The sequence below is a fragment of the Miniopterus schreibersii genome (assembly GCF_964146895.1).
Source record: "Miniopterus schreibersii genome assembly, chromosome: 2".
Classification (NCBI taxonomy): Eukaryota; Metazoa; Chordata; class Mammalia; order Chiroptera; family Miniopteridae; genus Miniopterus; species Miniopterus schreibersii.
Window position 1 is genome coordinate 53,613,635 of NC_138102.1, and position 22,292 is coordinate 53,635,926.

General features: G+C 36.7%; 1 protein-coding gene across 6 annotated transcripts in view; it reads left to right on the forward strand.

The window, feature by feature from the left end:
• Positions 1 to 22,292, forward strand: part of KLF12 (KLF transcription factor 12) — a 389,105-nt gene that overhangs the window by 116,815 nt on the left and 249,998 nt on the right. For 4 of the 6 annotated variants that reach the window (XM_081127130.1, XM_081127126.1, XM_081127127.1 and 1 more), the window contains exon 2: positions 1,880 to 1,943. The exons of 1 other annotated variant lie outside the window; for it this stretch is intronic. In XM_081127130.1, coding sequence (XP_080983256.1) covers positions 1,911 to 1,943 — 33 coding nt within the window. In that variant the 5' untranslated portion in view covers positions 1,880 to 1,910. Of the gene's footprint in view, positions 1 to 1,879; positions 1,944 to 22,292 lie in introns of those variants that run through there. One more of the 6 variants, XM_081127133.1, reaches the window with a different exon arrangement.

The following is a 22,292-nucleotide window of genomic DNA, read 5'->3' on the forward strand; positions in this document are numbered from 1 at the left end:
CAGACTAGAGCAACTAAGTGTAGGATGTAGGATGACTGGCTAGGGGTGAGTTGTGGTGGAAATCTGTACTGTTCTCTAATACCCAGTCCCCACTATCCAATTAGAGTCTTTCTAGAGAGATCATCCTTTCTAGTTGTACAAAGGGGTCATCCAGGCTAGCAGAGGCCCTGGTGTATACAGGATTTACATAGAAGGATGTTTAGTTGTCAGTAATAGCAACAAATCATAACTCAGGAGACAGTGGAGTACTATGTATCCCTACAGTGGAGTACTATAAATTTTGGATTAAGCATTAATAAATTGACTAATATGAAAATGTTCATGGTATTTTAAAATGTGGGGGGGGGGAGTTACACAACCATATTTTGAGATATAAGGAGCTAGATTGAAGCCAGTTTTAAAGTATTGGGTACATTCTGCTAAGAAGTTGGAACTGATTGGTTTAGATATATTTTGAAGACAAAAAAGGACAATATGTGTTTGATAAGAACATGGTGGTTTAAATGACTTTTAAGTTCTTTCAAGGAATTCCATATTATGGCTTAATAATGTAAGACAGAAGAATTATACTCTAAATTTCAAGAGAATATTTCTAGTCTGGCACTATAGTATCAAAATATTACATTTATGTTATATTTCTTTGTAGTATCCTTTTTACTAGTACTAAAAGCTGTAGTATGCATTGGGAGGTGTGTTTTGAGACATAAGAGACATATATAAGGGGCAGGGCGGAGACAGACAGAGACAGAAATAGATATATGTAAAAACTGGGATAAAATTAAAGGCCGGTTCCCCTTACAGGCCAAACCCATGGAACTTGTGAATTCTGCTACATTTTCTTAGGGCCTTGTGAGTTAGTGAGCTCTTTTTGTTGTTGTTCAAATGTATGGAAACACATGCAAAGGAAACCTGGCCCAGTGCTGCAGTATGGACATTGGCACAGAATGTCTATGGACTACAGGCGTGTCCCCTCTTGAATATAATTCCAAATGGAAAAAAAAAAGTCAACTGCGTCTAATAAGCTGGCTTAAGTGAATGCCAGAGAAAATTTGCCTCATGAAATGGAAATTCTGAAGCAAGTTACTTAATGCTGAGAAAAAACAAATAGGATGACTTTCAAAGGGGGCGAATGGTCCATTTTAATCAGAACTCTCCAATCCAGCAATATTTAATTACTTTTAATTATGTAATTATATTTTAATTATTTGGAAAGATCCAAATGGTCCTGGGGATTTGGAAGCTTTTGATTATATAACTACTTACTTAATATTTGTTTAATTTTAAGAGGTGACATTTATTAACTTAGATCAGTTTTAAAAGTTACTTGGGTATTGGCCGATATGGAGCCACCAAAAAGTATCATATTGGTTATTCTGTACATTTGTACCAGCTGTAAAGAGAGGGAAAACAACCACAACACATTTCCTCTGGAAAACAGCATGACTAAAAATCTCTTAGTTGCTAAGAATAATGGAGCCAAGTGCTCCAGCTGGAGTATTTGTGAGTTCTCTTTCATATATTACATTTTCTTTTAACCCGCTTTCTGCCATTTCTCCCTTTCTTTTTCATCTTCCCCCACTGATCTTTGTCCAGAGTTTCATTATCTTGTGTCCGGGATCTGTCTCAGTGTCCTGGCTGGTGTTTCTGCCTCTCTTCCCTCATTTCTGCATTTTGCCCTTTACGTGGCTGCTAAAGAGCAAGCAAAAAAACAAACAATGAAAGAAAAAGTATTCCTCAGCTCTTACTTGTATGTCACTCCACTAATTAAGAACTTAAAGTATTGCAGAATTAGGATTTTCTTTGTTTCTCCTCAATGAAAGGATGTTATCGACATGTGGAACCTTTTCTCATTGTTTGTTTTTGTGTGCTTTTCTTGCAGGATCAATGTGACTCCAGAAACCAATGGATGAATGAATATCCATATGAAGAGGAAAACAATAAAGGTGGGTCAGTCAGACTGTGTAACTGCAGTGAAAATCCTATTTGAACATGACTTTTGGGCAGGTATTCTCATTAGAGCACCTCCTTGTCTGAAGATGAGACCGAGGTCAATACTTAGACTCACGCATCTGGCTGGCGAGTGTAGTTTGTATTTTTAATTCTTTAAATATAGAGAAATGTGTGAGGAGGCAAACTGCTTTTGTGCAAGTCTACCTGTCTTCAGTTTCCAGAACTGAAGTTGATATTTTAAGAATCAACTTTTAGATGGGTAGTAGAAACTGGTAAACCAGTTGATGCAACTGATCATGGGGACAAAGACCAAAAAAAAAGGTAGCCAGATTTTGTTTAATATACATCAGTTCCTACAAGCGTAATCCTAATGCGAACACCTTATGATGTGTGATTGCTGGCAAGTGCCGTGCCCACACTCTCGGCTTTCCTTAGAGGAGTAGGAAGATTATGAAAGTTTTTAACTTTGATTTCTCACAGACATGTACCAATATGAGTTTGGAAGAAAAGTCCTATGAACATCACCAGGAATCAAATGCTGGCTAGCACTTCATTTGTGGTAGTTATTTGAGCTTTCCTTGTACTACATACTGATTTTTATAGACAAATCACAGGTAACACTGTTACAATACGTTAAACTACCTTCCTTTCATAAGGTTTATGCTGAACAGGTCTGGTACACATGCATGTGCCTCGTAACTTCATACAGCTGCACAGCACATACAATTTCATATTTTCATTGCCTCAACTTGTCCTGCCACTTTTAAACAAATGTGCATCATGCCATATCTTTTTCTGGCAGCCTACTTTCACATTTACTTACAAGCCATTTCCCAGGTTATATCTTTCAATTAAAACTGCCTTCCTCCTCCCTCAGTGCTGAAATCACTCCTTTCTAGCACATGCGTGCATCTGGGCAGTGTCAGACCTCTAGAGGGAGTACGGATTCAGAGGTGATACCAGGGAGACTTCTGGGTGTGATAGTCAGGTTCTCTTTCATAACTCCGGTGTTGCCTATGTGGTTGCTGTTTGTAAGAATTAGTTGTACTGTGTGTTTGTAGGTAGCTCAGTGGTGTGCTGGTGAACAGGCTATAGGGGCTGGGGTGGGGAGGCCTGGTCTGTAGTGTTTGTCAGTTCCTGTGGTGTAAAACTCCCACTCTGGCTGATTTCAGAGATTTAACCACTAGCTTGCAAGTGTTCTTAAAATTCAACAGTTGGTTCTCATAAGCTGGAGTCCAGCTAGCTCTATCTCACACACCACTGATAATTTCATTTACAAACAATTTCACATGCTCCTTAAGACAGTGGGGCAAAGGTAGTAAATTTAAATTTTCCAGGCTCATTCCTGTGTAAATATAGATACCTTCTTCACTCATATCATGCAAAATGTATTTACCCCTTTCCTTATGTATGATGTTGATATAATATTACTTTGTGTTTTTGTTCAATTGTTATTAAATTTTTATGTTTGAATGGATTAGGGTTAGCTTTGTAAGTTTATACACTTTGGCAATGTCATTTTTCTGTAACTAATTTTATGATAACTGAAGATGATGGCAAAGAGAATCATTGTGTTACTGCTTTCCCTGAGGATAAACTCTGAAAATATTATCATGATTGGCTATAATATACTATATGTGATTCATTCTAAATGATTGTGCCTCATAGCTTATAATTCATGAGTTCATAATTTTTATAGAGGAAGGAGCAGTGAGTATTTCACTGAATATGTTTGTCCCAATGAATTATTTTTTTCTATTGCTGTTTTTCATACTTTCGATCCATCCATATTTTCAGTTATAGGTACCTTAGAATAGAATGCATTTGACGCTTGTTTTTTTAAGTTGGCTTGAATCAGGTGCCATTAGTTTTAATAAAGTCTGATTCTGGGAGAAAATTGTAGAGTTTGAAATTTTGTCTTTTCTAAATATTTCAGATATGTTGACAAGGTCATTATTACAATGACGTTTTAAAAATCTCAGCAGTTAAAGCAACATTGCCACTGTCTATATAATTGAAAAGGGATTTGAATGTGGCTCATAAAATTATTTTGTACATTTTCTGTTTGCCAATGGTGACAAAATCTTGCCAAGAGTCACAGAATAGCCTACTGTGCCTTTGTGCTTAGGTTTTTAAAATTTAAACAGCCTACATAGCATTTGTAAAATTTCTTTTATGTCTATACCAAGAGTCTTGCTTCCAGCTTACTTCCAGGAGCAGTATTCATCTGCCCTTTCTTTCCAAAGAGTGTGTGTGTGTGTGTGTGTGTGTGTGTGTGTATTGCATTAAGTTTTTTCTTGTACTCAGTTTTTAATTTTTTACTTAATTTCATTGCACTTGAATTAGTCCCTTTACCACCTGTCATTAAAAAACATCAAATGAATTCTAAAAAGCATCCAGACATCCATTATTTCTTGCTCATAAATATCTGCTTAAAATCTAGTCTATATGCTCTTATATGCATTTCAGCAGTTGCTGTCATTGTGAACGAGGTGGCTTGGTTGTGGACCTGGCTGTACTCCACTTGTTTCCCAGCCAGTGCAGTTTGCTTACCAGGTGCTTCTCAGCAGCTGGTTTAGAGCAGGTGTCCAAAACATACACATACATATACATTTGTCCAGCTTATCAGAGTTCACATGCAAACTTTTGTTCTATGACTACCTCTGATGAACAGCTACTTAAACCATCCAGCACAGCAATGGTGCCTTCTATTTCTTGTGTTTGGAATCTAAGAGGACAATAGCAAACCTTTCTGAGAAAGCTTTAATTCCTTACAAAAAATATATTTAAAAGTTTATTTCATGGTGATGGACACATCTAGTGTGGTTACTTTAAATTTCTTTTCCATGAAGTTCCAATTCTTTTTTCTTCGCACAGGACAGACAGATTGTAATAGCAGCCATTCAGTATTCCTTCCATTTTGAACTAAGGAGGCACATTTCCTCAGAAAGCCCCATTGGTGGAAATGAAGCCTGCTGTTGGCAAAGGTTTATGTAGAGTAGCTGCCTGGGCCGTAAACATGGAATCAAAAGATGTCAAGTGACAGCTCTGCAGTTCTCTTTGTATGCTCTTGGACCAGTGACTTCTTTCTGAATTTTACTTTTCTCAACTGCAAAGTGGAATGAATAACACCTGTCCTACCTATTTCAAGAGTTGTTATGGGGGTGAAAGAAAATACGACATATTTGTGCAAACAATTTAAAGTTGTAGAATTCTAGAGCTGTGTGTGGTATTGATGCTATTATTTTTAAAGCATAAGACAGAGATTCATGACTGTATTGTATGACTTTACATCATAAAGTTAAGCTTTTACAGAATTGGAAGCACCCTTGAAGGTCACTGACTCTAACATGTGCTTGGTGTGTGGTGGCCTTCTACAGGAGTTGGCTGCTTTAGGATTATGTTGAGTACTCCTTGGAATTTCCTTCTGTGTGTGGCAGTTCATTCTATTTTTGGGCATATGTAATTATAAGTTCTTCTTCTTATTGAGTCAAATCAATAGATTGGATAGTGGTATGAATTCAGTAGGCACATCACATATTTATTAACGTATCGTCCTGGATTAGGTCACTCTTCTGTCAAGTCTTTTCATCGTTGGGTGTCTAATTTCTCTGATCTGGGAAATTAGAACAAAGTGATATACAGGGAGTTGAGAAAGATTATGCAGTAATTGAAGTAGAATAATGGCTTTGTATTTGAAAAGATGATGCATTGCTCATTTTAAAAACATTAAAGCAGGCAAAGCCCTGTCGCCTCCCCACCTAACACCGATCAACATTGGGTGAACATTATTTACAGCATCTCTGTCTGCATATATTCACGAAAATGGAGGCAGTTTTACAGAAAGAGGATTATATTTATACTTTGTATTTCTAAAGAAGAGTTATTTTTTTACTTTGCTTCCAATATAATGGAAGAAATAGAAACTGAATTTAAAATGAAGAACTATATTAATTTCTAGTTGATGTTCTTTCACCAAAGTGATGCTGTTACTTAAGAGTTAAGGGGAAATAAAATCCAACTTTTTGAGTTCTCGCAATTCTGCTGTTTTAAACAATGGATTCAACTTTAAACAGCATCTTTTGACTTTTTGCTAAGAAAGGTGGGAAAATTGATGGTATTTCTTTCTAACTACCTTTCCCTCTTCTTGTTTTACTACCTTTTTAAAATTGAGGTTATTACCCATTATCCCATTATCTCTGGTTGTTAATCATAATTATGAGAGCTATTTCATCTTCATTCTTATTTTTCTCAGAAATATGGAAACAGGGCCTTACTGTCATCTGGCATTTTGTGTTCCTGTGAAGGCTGACACCACCTGATCTTTCACTCTTCCTTATTTTGCTTTTTGGTCAGATATTCATGGGCTATTTTTAGTAAGCTAGAAGTTTAGTAAATTCATCGATTTTTTACTTTTTTATCATTCTGTGTTGGTTTTTCTTGGCCTCTGCCATAGAAGTCTGAGAAGTAGAGTCTGTTTCTATGCCTTCATATTTTAAAATTATAATTAAGGAATATTTTCTATTTGCTTTGTTCTCTTTTTTAGTAACCATGAAAGATGTTTCTCTTTGGTTTTCCATATCTATGATTGTCCCCTTTACCTTTTTTTTTCCTTACTGTGCTTTTCCATTAAACATTTTTTCTTACTATGTTTTCCATCCAGTTGTTTATTATTTTTTACTTGCTGAAGTGGCTTTTCATCTCTAGTATTTTATAGCTCTTTTAGCTTATTTTCATGTGTTTCAGTTATCTTGTATTATATCATTCGAACCCTTGTACTTCTCCCTTGAACCTTCTTTAAAGAAAGACCTTTCGTTTGTAATGTTTTTGAGCCTATGAAGTGTTACTTGTCTCAATTTTTTATCCGTTTCCTTGGGTAATTTCTCCTGGGATGTTTGTTCTTCACTGGCCTTTTCCTTACATTTCTCTTTTGCTTTTGATATCTGCTGTTTTCTGCACAGTTCCTCGTGGCCCCTCTCTGATTGTTCCCCATCTTTAAATGGGCCAGTAGTTTCTGATATTGCAGGTGGTACTGTCGGACAGTTTGGCGATGAGCTAAATGAGTCCAAATCTTTGATTTGAGCTTATTTCTAGTACTCTCTGAATGAAGGTGTTGCTTCCCGAGTTTTCCCCTGTTTCCATTGTACAGCAAAGCCTGAGACAAAGGCTCCTGTCTCCCTTCCTTCTCCCACTTCCAGTAGACCCCCTTGACGATGGAGCTAGACTGTAAAATGCTGTGTTTGCTTCTTTAGCCCCATTTTCTCTGCCTTCACTGGATAAGCCTTTTATAACTATGGTTTTTACATTTAGGAAAGTTCTGCGTCTTGCCTGAGGTTTTGGGAGGTATGTGTCAGCTTCCAGTGGCCTCCCAGACTTCATAGGTTTTGACAGGTGTGCTTTGAGTTTTAAAGGAAGGGTATAAAAATGCCTATCATTGCCATTTTTTAATCAATACTGTTTTAGATGCATTTAATACTCATGGGGAGTATTGAGCATACTATATACTGTTTAAGAACTTGTCTCTCTGCTCAGGCCTCCTGGGTTCTAATCCTGCCTCTGTCAGTGCTTCACCTGGCTTCTACATCGCATTATTCATCTCCACCATGTCGGATGATGATAATAATAATAATGCCTGCTCCAAAAAGTTGTTGTGGAGATTAAATGAAAAAAAATGCTAAAGAAATTGCCCATTGCCTGGCAGTTACGAAGTGCTCATCAAAATAACCATTTTTATTACTTTAAGCCGTGTTAATTGTGTTGAGTGTAGTTTGGTTTTAGGAGAATTTTTTGCTCAGGCCAGTATTTCTATATATTTTTTCCTTTGACTGAAGATATGCTGGGATGTAACAGCATGCTTGGGGATATTAGGTGTCCTATTTAATATGTCAGCTTCTGGTTTTAGGGTCTGATTGGGGACTTCCAAATTGTTACTCTGTGTTTATAAGGAATAGATACATCTGGCTCTCTCTTGGAGGAAATAAAATCCTTGAAGACATTGGATACGCTGTGGTAGTTAGTCCACACGTTATTTGGTTCACTCACAGAATGTCGACAACTTCTATTGTATTAGGGTTCTTTAGAGAAACAGAACCTATATGATATGTATGATTTATTATAAGGAATTGGCTCATATGATGATGGAGACTGAGAAGTCATCCCACGATCTGTAGTGGTGGATAGATAGTTCCAAAGGCCTAGGGGAGCCAATTGTGTAAATCAAAGACCAAGAACAGGAGAAGGCTGATGTCGCGGCTTCAGCAGGCAAAAAGGCACTGAATTCTCTCCCTTTGTCTCCTTTTTGTTTTATTTAGGCCCTCAACAGGTTAGATGATGCCTACTCACATTGGGGAGGGCAGTCTACTTTCTGAGTCCACTGATTCAAATGCTAATCTCATCCAGAAACACCCTCACAGGCATACCCAGAAATATTGTTTAATGTAGGTACCCTGTCGCCCAGTCAAGTGACACATAAAATCAACCATCACATCTATCCTGTGCTGTAATTAAATCTAGCAATCGTATTTAGCATTTTTTATTTGTTAGACATTAGGCTACAAAGACAAATTATATGTTGACCCCGTCTTCAGCACTTCATCTCAGGGACAGGCAAATAACTTACTACAATTTGATGTGATTAGCTATGATGTATAATTAAACCTAGAGAGTTGGTGTTGGCCATGGACGGCTTCACATATGTAGTGACATTTGACCTGGTTCTTGAATGACGGTATCACATTGACTGAAACAAAGAGGAGCAACCAAGAAAAGTTACAATCTTTTGTTTAAAAAATTTCTTAGTAAATAGAAAATTTTATAATTTTTTCTTTGACTGGACACAAAAGTGCCCTGCAGAATTTCCTCTTGGAGTTAAGGGTAAGTGTGATATTTGGTGATACCGTTAAAAATTTCAGCTAGAATCTTTGAGGCTCACTTATGTGTCCAAATGATTTTTGCTTTTCCTCCCTGTCTTTCCCCTCCCTGTCTCTCTGCATCTCTTGCTCTATGTTTCTCCCTCTCTCCCCCTGTATATATTGATATCTCCCTCCCTTCCCCCATCCCTTTGTCTCTCTGGCTCTCTTACTCTCTGTGTCTCCCTTGCTCATGTGCTCTTGAGCTCTCACTCTCTTTCTTGCTCACACATTTTCATTCTCTGGCCAGTTGATTATCATGTTTCATCAGCTAAGCTTTAGGCCATCATATTTAGAGTACATTATCAAAGTAGTTTATATAATATATATTCTACCAGAAAATTTTGAGTGATCATAAAAATGATATGAGCATCTTTTAAATGCAACCATTGTAGTTAACAATTTGATTTGATGAGAATATTATAGTATTAGAGGAACACAGTAATTGATTATTAAAAGCATTTTTTAAAGTATAAGATCTATCTGCTTTACTTTATGTATCAATATCTGCACATTAAAAAAAATATATAGTAACCTCCTTCCCCTCTCCCAAGCTCTGTTAGCTGAGAATTAATTTCTTACCATTCTCTAAAGAGACTTTTGTTTAATAAAATCATGAATAATTATTGGCTCAGCAACAAGTGCAGTTCTTTTTCTTTTACATAATTTATTCCTCCAGTGTACTCTACAGCGTAATGGAAGTAAGGTTCACAAATATTCCAGTTTAAGAGTCAATTGATTATTCATATTCCGCATGCTTTGTTTCCCTGGAACTAGTTTTGGTACCTAATTCTGTATCAGTCAGATCATGTTCCCAGACTAAAGGGGTCCCGTTTGCCTGTGGCAACAAAGGAATTTGCATCAAAGAAAGAAAGGGTTTATTTTCAGGAAGTGGCCCAGGCCTGGAGACACAGGTGAGCTAGTGCTCAAAGACCCAGCTCCAGAAGGGCTTCCAGGGGATGGGTTATATAGGGGGAAAATCATTAATCCTGGTGATTAAGGGAGTTAGGGCCTAGTCAGGGTCATGGTCTCTGTTGATTGGTCAGTGCTAGGGTGGGAGTAGTTGATCAGTGCATCTGGTCCTGATGTCAGCCATGGTGTAGCTTCGTCTGGTTTCCCCATTTTTGTGGGCCTGGAGCTGAATCACAACTGAAGCCTAGATGTTACCTCTAGTTTGACCAAAACTGTGTCTCTGGGGTCAGCAGACCTAAGGCTTTGCTTCTAAGATTATTTGATGCCAACCAGACCCTCATTGCCCTGAGGGCTTGATGATTAAGGGAGTGGTCATTCAAAGGGAGACAGAGGCAGGTGAGTGAGGCCAGTTTGAATCAAAAGGAAAGAAAGGAGAAAAGGCCATAGTAAGAAATGAAGTTTCTTTGCACTTATTATCAGAGAAACTGAACCATGAGGATGGTATAGAGTATGGGATATTATCAGAATTTGGCCTCGTTTAATTGCCGGAGCTAGTTTAAGCAAGTTGCTTCTGTATATTTGGTACTAGGCCTGATGTCGTAGGTCAGGCAACCAGGAAGGAAGGGTGAGGGGGAAGCGTGGGAGAGCAAGGACAAATCGGAAACTGTGAGGGTGAGCTGGAGTCCACACATTCTCACTGCCCACAGTCCTCCAACCTCAGGGATGCTGGCAAGTACAGGAGAAGCCAGTGCCTTTCATTGAGTCAAACACACCATGGCCTGAGAATCACAGACTTGGAGATCCTGTGGGAGCTGCAGGAGCTGTGTGCACCAGCAAGATGGGCCAGGGCATCAGTGACAATGTGTGCGAGCTATGCTTGCATCTGGAGCCCTGCATTGACCTTACAAGTGTGAATGTGAATGCTGCTGCGCTTCTGCCTTCTGAATGTTACCAAATGTCTCTTACGAGCCAGGAGCTATGAAACTATGTGGGAAGACAGTCCTTGGAAATGCAGATGAAACTCAGCTGTGACAGTTCACATCCACCACTGAGTCCCACACTGCCTGTTCTCTCTCTTCTCACTCACAGATCTCTTGCCCCAACCTTCCCTCCATCTGAGTATCATACATCATGTACTTCTTTTGAGTCCTACTATGTTTCCTTAATCCTGCTAGTCCTGTCTGCAGACCTGAAACACAGCCCCTGGGACCCAGCCTTGCAGTTGAGATGAGGGCTCACACAGGGAAGGCTTATCAGGTCTGGAAAACCAGCTCCCTGGGTTCACTGTTCCTGAGCTCTGCCCATCTCTTAAGAAACTGCAGGATCATTGGGTGGTACTTGACTCTGTTGTTGGTGTCAGTAGTGGCAGAGACCGCTATGTTCCTGGATTTTAATTATGTATTTTAATATCATAGATGGATTAGGCCCAGGCCAGGACCATTGGCCGCAGGGAGCTGCAGTCGAGAGCACAGGAAAGACTAACAGCACAAGAGCAAGAATGGGGTTCTGATTTTATGCCTGGTGCAAATGTGTGAATTGTCTTGACATTAGGGACTCATCCAGGTAGTACAGTTTGGAGCAAAATTATGAGTGAGAAGGTAATTAAGAGTTTATATTCAGAATATGAGTGAATGAATAATAACAGATACACCTGAAGGTTAGAGGTGAGGATGACAGGCAGTAACTGCAGGACAGCCTCTGGAGGACAGCTTATAAGGAGGCAGGAATGAACCCAGACTGAATGCATGAACCAGGAGGTGCTAGTACAGGAGGGAAGGACAAGGTGGATGGTTAGAGGGCAAAGGACAGCTTCTAAAATGGAAGCCTGCTGCACCAAGAGAGGATGGCTTCTCTGCCATCGGGCTGCAATGGCAAGTGGCTTATCTCACATGTCAACTCTATCTTGGTGAGGTTTCCTGGAGGTCTGTGTTGAGCCATGGTACAGGACTAGGAAATCCTGTACAATGGGACATCCTGGAACACAGATAAAGGGAGCGCTTGGGAGGTAAGAGAAGGTAGCCAGCCAGAGAGAAGGTACTAGCCTCTTACTGGATTCCAGGAGAGAAAAAAAGAAAAGCTTTTGAAAACAACCTGGATTAAATGTCCAGAATTCCATCCATAACCTCAGAAAGGATATGACTTCAGTTTGTGAGTTAGAGTAAATTCAGAAGTAGAATTCCATCATATAGAGAATAAGGACAATTAGATTGCTAAAGCAAGATCAGTTAGTGGTAGACCGTACCAGTTTGTATTAATATATTTATACCTTCTCTGGTGAGGAGAGAGGGGGAGAAGGAGAGAGAGAGATTTTCTAGTTTATAGGTAAATGCTTACTAGAGTTTTCTGAGCTTTAATGAAAATTTTTATATAATTACTCAATTACTTTTAAATTGAATTGCAAATGTAATTCACCTTTCTTAAACACCAGGGTCACATGAATTAAAACACTTTACCTGGTTATTACCTTTGTAGACTCATTTTTTTTTCAACTGTTGACAACTTCCCATGGGGTTTATTGTTGCCAGACTATAGATATGAAAAACAGAAAATGTTATCTCAAGAGTTTATCATATGTATTCTTATAAACTCCTCTCCTTCACAGTATGCTCATTTTAAAAAAGAGAGAGTGTAGGAAACAGGTGGGAGTGTGGCTGCTGGGCCAGATTTCTCTGTCCATCTGTGACAATCTTTGTCAGTCTCTGAAACACTAAGGGACCGGCCTAAGGTTGCACGGTCGTTAGTCAGAGAACTGCACACATCTCTTCTCTATTTTGTAACATTCATTTGTACAGCATTTCTAAAAGTGCCAGTTACAGTAAAATGCCCCAGTAGAGAAATGAATGTGGATATGGTACTTGTGAAAATGTCTATGTGGGAAGGGGAGAAACAGTGATTACAGGTAGAGCAAAATTTATTTCTAAAGCAATTGCATGATAGATTTACATTTAAAATTTCTGGTTCTATACTAGGACTTAAATGCATCTTAAATACTTACTTGTCTAACTAGATCATTATCGCAGCCCCAGCTTACCTCTCAACTCTCCCTACAGAGTTTGAAGAAAATTAAGACATCAGGTATTATAAGCTAGACCTGGCCTGCAGTGTGGCAGTTCCACAGCCCACTGCTGGCCAGCTTGGTGCAAATAATCAAGGAGAGGCAAAGAGAGGAAAGGCTAAGGGGTTTCTGTGTTACAGCTAAGGGTGAGAATTGGCTCCTCTTTCCTGATTGTATTCAATTATACAAGAGATGCTTACTTTTTGTTCTGCCAGAAACAATATGTGTTGTTGTAATGTAATAATTTAATTATAGTAGAAAACTAATGCTTTTGAATGAGAAATGGAATCTCAGTCTTACTTTGCCTCCAACTGTAAAACTGAGACACTGCTCAGGCCTCTGCAGAAACTGCCCATAACAACAGTTTACTTTCTCCACATTGACATGTGTTGGCAGGATGAGAGGGGACACTACGTCAGAGCAGGGGGTTAGCTAATTGTCATCATTTTTTTGGCTCAATTTTGTTCGGGAGTTCAGGATGCAAAGTCTGGGCTTCAAAGAGATGATGCTATTGTTGGCATCAAGAGCAGCTTCTTTCTGGACACTCTTATCAAGCAATGCTGAAAATTCCAAACATTCATCTTAGAAATGTAGAAATTTGGAATTGGATGGTACTATAAGAATTATCTCATTCAACTGGATAATGTAAGTAGGAGGAAAAAGATCAGTGACAATCAAGCTACTTGCTCAAGTTTACACAGGGCATTATCGACTGGGACTTTTGGGAGAAAGCGGTGGGTGTAAGGGGACTGTGGTCACTTGCAACTCACAGATTTTTAAGATTCAACTTAAGCAATTAAGTTTAACTTTTGCCCATTTCTGAATTTAGTGCAAGAGGTACCTGATGTCATTTTAAGGAATGTTTTAATAAATGGGTGGATGGAATATGGATGAAAACAAAATAGAGAAAATGAGAACAGACTTCTCGGTTACTTTTTCCTTATTTGAAAAAAAGTGTTAAAGAGCATGATCATGTGTGATGGAAGACAGGAAGAGAGAGATCCTGGAAAACTGACACACGAATCACACAAAAGCTGAAACACTGAAAATTTCTTTGATTTCTACATTTCTACAATAAATGTTTGAAATTTTCAGCATTGTTTGATAAGAATATCCAGAAAGAAGCTGCTCTTGATGACTTTTTCACTAAGTGGTAATCTAGGGAAAAGGTCTGGTTGTCAGGAGTTAATTATGTGGACAATGGCAAGGGGAGGATTTTCCTAAGCAGTTACCCTACACAGTTATGCTGATAACATGGCAAAAATGCGGAGTTTACTACTGTTTAGGCTATGGTTAAATATAATAACAAATATGAAGAAAGTACTTTCGTATACCAAGTGTATTTACAATTACTAGTCTACACATCTGTGATAGCCCAGCTATTTTATATTGAGGCATCTAGCAACAAGGCTTTTTTTTTTTTTTTTTTTTTAAAGATAATGTATTTCAGTAAATTGAATATTCTAAGGATTTCCTCTACCCTCTTTTTCTTATGCTTTTGTATTGCAAATTAAATTTGGATTCTTGTGTTGTGCGATGACTCTATGGTCCTAGTAAAGGAAATCCTAGCCAACTATTTTTTTTTACGAAATCAGTGATTTTGAAAATTCTTATTTAATCAATTAAAAGAATATTTTTTAGTTGAAAAAGTAGGGGCAGATGCTTTCCTGAAGCTATTAAGTATTTGGTAGATATAAGAAAATATATGTAATGAATATGTAAGCTATATAATAACAAAGAGAAACCCAACTTAAGAAATAGAATGTTTCCATTAATTTCAAAAACCCTTTTCAGCCCTGCTGGGCGTGGCTTAGCGGTTGAGCATCGACCTAGGATCCAGGTAATTGGGGTTCGATTCCTGGTCAGGGCACATGCCCGGGTTGCAGGCTCGATCCCTAGTCGGGGGCGTGCAGAAAGCCGATCAATGACTCATCATTGATGTTTCTCTCTCTTTTCTTCTCATTTCCTTTCTCTGAAATCAATAAAGATATATTTAAAAAACAAAACAACAAAAAAACAAAACCCTTTTCAGTTCCAGTCGTGAATGTTACAATTTCCTTGCTTTTTATAATGCTTTTCATCATGTGTAAGTACATGTTCATGAGCTATATATTGTTTACTTTTGCTTGTTTTGGGACATCATATGGGTAGTTTCATGCTATGTGTGTTTTTGTGTGTGTGTAATTGGCTATTTTATTCAAAATTTTTGTCTTTGATATTCATCCACATTGCTGCTTAAAGGTAAGACTATTCATTTCCACAGCTGAATAGAATTCTAATATATGATCATACTGTAATTTACCCATTTTCCAGCAATAGACATGTCTATTTCTTCCAGCTTTTAGCAATTTTAAGTAATGCTTCTATGAACAGTCATTTAAATGTGTCCAGGTGTGCAAGTGGAAGAGTTTCTAGGGCATATATACCCAGGAATAGAATTGCCAAATTGTAGAGTGTACACATTTTCAATCATACTAGCTCATGGCCAATTGTTTACCCATATAATTGTAACACTTAAATAGCACCAATTAGTAGATCCATTTCTTTACATCCTTACCAACTCTTGGTGTCTGCTGGCATTTAAAGATTTGTCAGTCTAGTGTGTGTTAGTGTGTCTCCTTGTGGCCTTAATTGCACTTTCCTGTCACTAATGGTTTATATGTTTACTGGCTATTTGGGAATTTCTTTTCATGTCTTTTGCCTTTTTTCCCCTTTTCTATTAAATGGTGGTCTTTCCAACCCCCTCCCCCATGGAATACATATTCAGGATTGATTGATGAGTTGAAAATGTTTTCTCTAAGATTATGGACTTTCGTTTTACTTTGTTTATATTACTTTAATTTTTAATTTTGTGGACTATATATTTGTCCTATGGTCAGTGCTTTTTCTGTCCAATTTATGATAATATTTTATGCCATACTGAATTCTGTTTGTAACATGTTTTATAAGATATTTGCATCTACTTTCCTAAGTGAGATTGGCCTGTAATTTTCTTATAATCTGGCTGGGTTTTAGTATCAATGTTGGAATCTTTTTCTGTTCTTTGAAAGCATGTGAATAAATAGAGTAATCTACTCCTTACGTGTTTGAGACTAATAAAACTATGTGAGACTTGTTTTTGCTTTATGGGTAAAATTTGAACTTGTACTTTCATGGTAATAGACTATTTAGGTTTTCAGTTTCTTCTTAAGTCAGTTTTGGTAAGTTGTGTATTTCTATGAATGTTTCCATTTATTGTAAGTTTTTAAATTTATCGGCATGAAGATTGTATTAGTTTTCTCGGGTTGCGATCACGAAGTACCACAAACTTGGGTGGCTTAAATAACAGAAATTTATTTTCTTGTATTCTAGAGGCTTGAAGTCCCAGAGAGAGTGTTGATAGAGTTAATTTCTTCTGAGGACTTTTCCTTGGCTCATAGGTCTCCTTCTTTTCCCTGTGCCTTCTTCACATGGTCTTTTTCTGTGTACCTCTGTGTTCTTATCTCTTCTTCTTAAAAAGACACCAGTCAGATTAGGGCCCACTCATTTTATCTTTCCCTATAATAACCTCTTTACAGGCTCTGTCTCTAAATATAGTTGCATTCTGAAGTACTGGAACTTCAACAAGAATTTGGGAGGACACAATTGGGCCTATAACAATGATGTTCACAGTTGTCCATTGATTATATTTTTAATCTTGTTGTATATTTACTTCATCTCTCTTTTCATTTCTATGGGAAATTAACAATTGTGAAAGAGAATGATCCAAGGAAAAGGAATAATACAAACAATTGCATAGAGGGAGAAAAGAGCAAATGTTTAGTTTTTGTGTGTCTGTGTGTGTTTTGTTTGTTTGTTTGCTTTTAAATATATCTTTATTGATTTCAGAGAGAGAAAGGGAGAGGAGAGAGAGAGATAGAAACATCATTGATGAGTCATTGATCCGCTGCCTCCTGCACACCCCCCACTGGGGTTTGGACCCACAACCCGGGCATGTGCTCTGACCGGGAATTGAACCTCTCCTGGATCATAGGTCAATGCTCAACCACTGAGCCATGCCAGGCCAAATGTCTAGTTTTTAAACTAAATGAGTAATTTAGTTTAGGACAAGGCAGAAAGGTCGGTTTGGGGCCATTTTACAAAATATCTAATGCATTATAATATTAGAGTATATATAGTTCAAGGTATTTGAATTAATTCCATTAGCATACCTTGTAAAAACATTTAAAAATATATTTATTAACCATAAAGCCACAATTAGCAGTTTGTAGGTGTGTTTTTATTTTTTATGCTTTCCCTTTAATATTATTAGTTGAATAAATACTCTTGAGATGCTTTAGAAAATCTGTTTCTTTAAAAAATATATTATTTCAGGTTGTATTTGAGGAAATTTATTAACACTGAATTCATTTATCTCATTTCACTCATTGTATTGTGTTTAAAGGGAAAAAGGTGGTTGAAACGATGGTAGGTAATTTTAGACATACTGTACTGTGTTTACACTCGCCAGGTCTCAGATGTTAAGAAAAAGTTTAAGGGTGAATAAATGGGGTAAACATTTTTATGTAGAAAGCCTTTCCACATTTTCTCTGTATTTTTATTAGGATAAAAGGACTTCTAGGGTTATAAGTTTACTTTCCTATTACATATAGATATGTATTTGATTGAACTTTTAGATTCTTAGATGAAAATACTTGATTCATTAATGAAGGAATTAACTTTTTCCAAAGAGCATAGAAGGATAAGTTTACAATTGATTTTTCTGTTAAGTTTCAAGATTTTCTTTTGTAGAATTATTGAGCAATTAAGAAGTTTATAGGCTGTATAGAACTCCCTACCTGGTCCTCTGGAAAGGCAGGAAGCTTGCACTCTGTTCTTAAAGTTTATCAAGTATTCAAACAAAGGATGTACATCTCTTTCATATTCATCAATTAAATGTTTGCTCTTTATCCTGATTCTTTTCCATGGCTTTTTCATTCTAAGTTATTTCTTTTAATTTATTTCTTGGTCAACTAAATTTCATTGTCAAGGAATTTTAAGAAAATATCATATGTTTGCATTCCTTGAGGTATTTTATGTTTAGCATAATAACCAGCTACTTTTATGCTCTAAAGTTAGGTTGATTTAACAAAATAATTGGATCACACTTTTACTCAGAACTGCGTAGAAATTTAATACCAAAGTACTTCTGGGATTGAATGTTCTTCGTAGAACAGGCTAATCTGATTCCACTCCCACATCTCCATTGTAAGTGAGCTGCCCTTTTCTGCCTGAATCCTGCACAGCTTTTTGTTTTGTTTTGTTTTGTTTTGTTTTGTTTTGTTTTGTTTTGTTTTGTTTTGTTTTGTTTTGTTTTTATCCTGAAGTTCAATGACTTAAGGATATAACTTATTTGGGATAATTCCGTATAAATTTTTTCTGGAACGCTTTTATTTCATTCTGTTCTTTCTTCATGCTAGGGAAAATTTGTACTATTACTGCCTAGAATATTTTTCTAGCGAGTTGTTTTTTTCCTACAAGATCAACAACTTTCAGTTTGTTCTTCATGCTGCTTATTTGTCTTCTGTGTATGAACTGAAATTAAAGTAAGCCTTTTTTCCACATCAGTAATTCAGTGGTTAGCCATATCTTCTCATTTTTAGTCCTGTCACCTCATTCCTTTGCTATTTTTATTTTATTATTGCTATTGAGTTGATACATTTTTGGTCTTCAGTATGTTTTGATGGCTCTGAAATATATTTTAGATTTCTATTGTTTTTATCATTTCATCTTTGAGCACCTGTTTCCTGATAATGTGGGTTTCTTTAAGTCCTCCTTTAATGTGAAACTTTGTTTTAGGTTGTATTTTCTTTAGGAATGAGTGATTTTTTTTATCTTTTTTTTATGCTTTGCACACTTGTTTCTTTCCTTTCCTATCTCTCTTGTATTCCTTCTTTATTTCCTTTTAATCCTGTTACATGTTTACCCTTATGGTTCATTTCTTCTTTTCATATGAGTAGATTTTCTATTTGCTAGGACATATTTTTGGTTAATCTTTCTTCCCTTCTTTCATACTGTAGTCGTGACCTATCTATTTTCTCTTGGGTGCTACATTTTGACAGTTAATTTTTGTCTCTTTCATTTTGCTGTAATTCAAGGTGAAGAGTGAAATGGGGCTTATTCTAAGGAAATAGAGGAGGGAAAGGGTTCGGCTGGATTATGCGCAAGCTGTGTCAAAATGTCCTGTGTGTTCTCTCCCCATTCTGAAGGTGCATGGACAATGGTGCCATTTCACACTGGTATAAAACGTTCTTACAAAGGCATGCAAACTATTTCTGCACCTTTCAGCTCAGTGAAGAAGCTACTCCTTAGGGAGCTTGGCGATGTTTCATACTGTGGCTTCCCTCTTTACACATACAAACCTGATTGCAAAGACTTTTATTTTTTAAAGAACTGACATTTTCCCCACAGGGTAATTATTTTAAGTGTTTAAAATTACTATGGGGCCCGTAGAAGCATTTCACTGTTAAATAACAAGGTCATTTTATACCTTTCCTTGAGTGAAATATATTCAGAAAAACTAAATGGGCTTTGTTTACATTTCTCCTTTTTGTATGTTTCTATTGCACCGTTTTCTGTTGCCAACATAGAAACAACTTACTATAAAGTGCATATGATTTTAAATTATTCTCCCATTAGGCATCCTGATTTTCTGTTATTTCAATTTAAAGTGGCGAGTATTTATAAAATAGGTATATAAGCTGCATGAAATCATTATGTCCAGTACCTTGTAGAAATGTACTCTACTTCACTGTATTTATCTCAGGGAAGGAGAATGATTATTTTTTTGGTGCTGCTGATATAAATCCAGTTCTCACATGGGAAAAGCATACGCGATCTTCAGTGTGCTCCTAGTGATTCATTAAGTCTTTCGAGTGCAAAGGAGCAGCAGTGGGTCACATGAGGGCAAGATTTTAACCAGGAGTCTGTCACCTTGTATTGATCTACCAGTTATTTGTTTCATTTATGTTTGAAGTTGCCCCAGTGTAGCTGTGATTACTGTGAATTCCATCTGAGACATACAAGATGATAAAAATAAACTGAAATTTGTAAAGTTTACACAACCTGAAATCAACCTTCACATCCAGTTTATTATGTTTATGTTTAAATACAATTGGTGTTAGACTCACTTCTATTGATATGGTATATAAGGAAATTATTTGTCATATGTCTTAAAGATTGACTGTTACTTAAAGATATCTGTCACTTGGAAACTCCAGTACTATTCTAAATGATTATTAGTAATCATATTGATAATCTTGATAGGGTTAATTATGGGGAGTCAAATTTTGAACACTATTTTTAAGACTTCATATGTTTCTTTTTTTTACATTTTTTTTACCAAACTGTAGAATTTTGTGTTGTTTTATATTTATTAATTCTTTTATAATTTTAGAATCTTTGATTATTTAAAACATTCAGGAATATTAGTGGTATTGATTGTTTTTCTTTTTTATACTTGAAATAATTTTTTATTTTTTAATTAAAGTTGACACACAATGATATATTAGTTTCAGGCATACAACCCAGTGATTAGACATTATATAACTAAGTAATCACCCTGATAAATCAAGTGCCCATCTGACACCATACATAATATTACATTACAATATTACATAATATTGTAATAACTATGCTATACTTTACATCCTTGTGCCTATTTTGTAACTATTAATTTGTACTTCTTAATCTCTTCACCTTTTTTTACCCAGTCCCCCAACCTTCTTCCCTTCTAGCATCTATCAGTCTGATCTCTGTATCTATGAGTCTATTTCTGTTCTGCTTTTAAAATTTATTTTGTTTTTTAGAATCCACATATAAGTAAAATCATATGGCATTTCTCTTCCTTTGTTTGACTTATTTCACTCAGCACGATACCCTCTAGGTCCATCCATGTTGTTGCAGACGGCAAGATTTCATTCTCTTTTATGGCTGACTCATATTCCATTGCATATATCAACATTTCTTCTTTATCCATTCATCTATTAATGGACACTTAGGTTGCTTCCATATGTTGGCTGTTGTAAGTAATGCTTCAGTGAATATATAGAGGCATATTTCTTTTTGATTTAGTATTTTGGGTTTTATTGGATAAATACTTAAAAGTGGAATTGCTGGGTTCTTCGTCTCTTACTATAGCCTTTGTTTTAAAGTCTGTTTTGTCTAGTGTAAGTGTTGTTACCCCAGATTTTTGTTTGTTTATTTGTTTTCATTGTCATGAAATATCTTTTTCTATTTCTTTACTTTCAGTCTATGTGTGCCTTTTGATCTAAAGTGCATCTCTTGTAGACACCATACATAAGCGTCTTGTTTTGTTATCCATTTAGCTTCCATATGTCTTTTGATTAAAGTACTTACTTTGCTTGCATTTCAAGTAATTGTTGATAGATATGTATTTATTGCCATTTTATTATTCATATTTTTAATCTCTTCTCCTTCCTCCTCCTCCTCTTTCTCACCCTCCTCCTCTTCTTCTTCAAGAAGACCCTTTAACATTTCATGTAATACTGCTTGGGTGGTGATGAACTCCTTTAGCTTTTTCTTGCCTGGGAAGCTCTTTATCTGTCCTTCGATTCTAAATGATAGCTTTGCTGGGTAGAGTAATCTCAGTTGTAGGTCCTTGCTTTTCATCACTTTGAATATTTCTTGCCAATCCCTTCTGGCCTGCAAGGTTTCTTTTGATAAATTAGCTGACAGTCTTATCAGAGCTCCTGAGTAGGTGACTAACTGCTTTTCTCTTGATGCTTTTAAGATTCTGTCTTTGTCTTTAATCTTTGGTATTTTAAATATGATGCATTTTGGCATGGGCCTCTTTGGGATCATCTTGTTTGGGACTCTCTGTGCTTCCTGAATTTGTATATCTACTTCCTTCACCAGGTTAGGGAAGTTTTCCGTCATTATTATTATTTTTTTAAGTCCTCACCTGAGGATATGTTTTTATTAATTTTAGGGGTGGGGGGAAAGAGAGAGAAACAGAAACAAACAGAAACATGAGAGAGAAACATCAGTTGGTTTCTTCCTGCATGCACCCTTACCAGGGATTGAACCTGCAACCTGGGTATATGCCCTGACTGGGAATCAAACCCACCAGCTTTTGGTATGGAATGACGCTCCAATCAACTGGGCCACCCGCCTGTGCTCTGGCATTTTTTCACATAGGTTTTCAATTCCTTGTTCCTTCTCTTTTCCTTATAGCATTCCTATGATACAAATGTTGGTGAATTTGAAGTTGTCCCAGAGGCTCCTTATACTGTCCTTATTTTTTTGGATTCTATTTTTTTTTTCTGTTGGTTTGATTGGGGGATTTTCTGCTTCCTCGTCTTCCAAATCTCTGATAGAGTCTTCTGCTTCATCTACTCTACTGTTGATTCCCTGCAATGTATTCTTCATTTCAGTTAGTGTGTTCTTCATTTTTGACAGGTTCTTTTTTATGTTTTCTATTTGTTTTT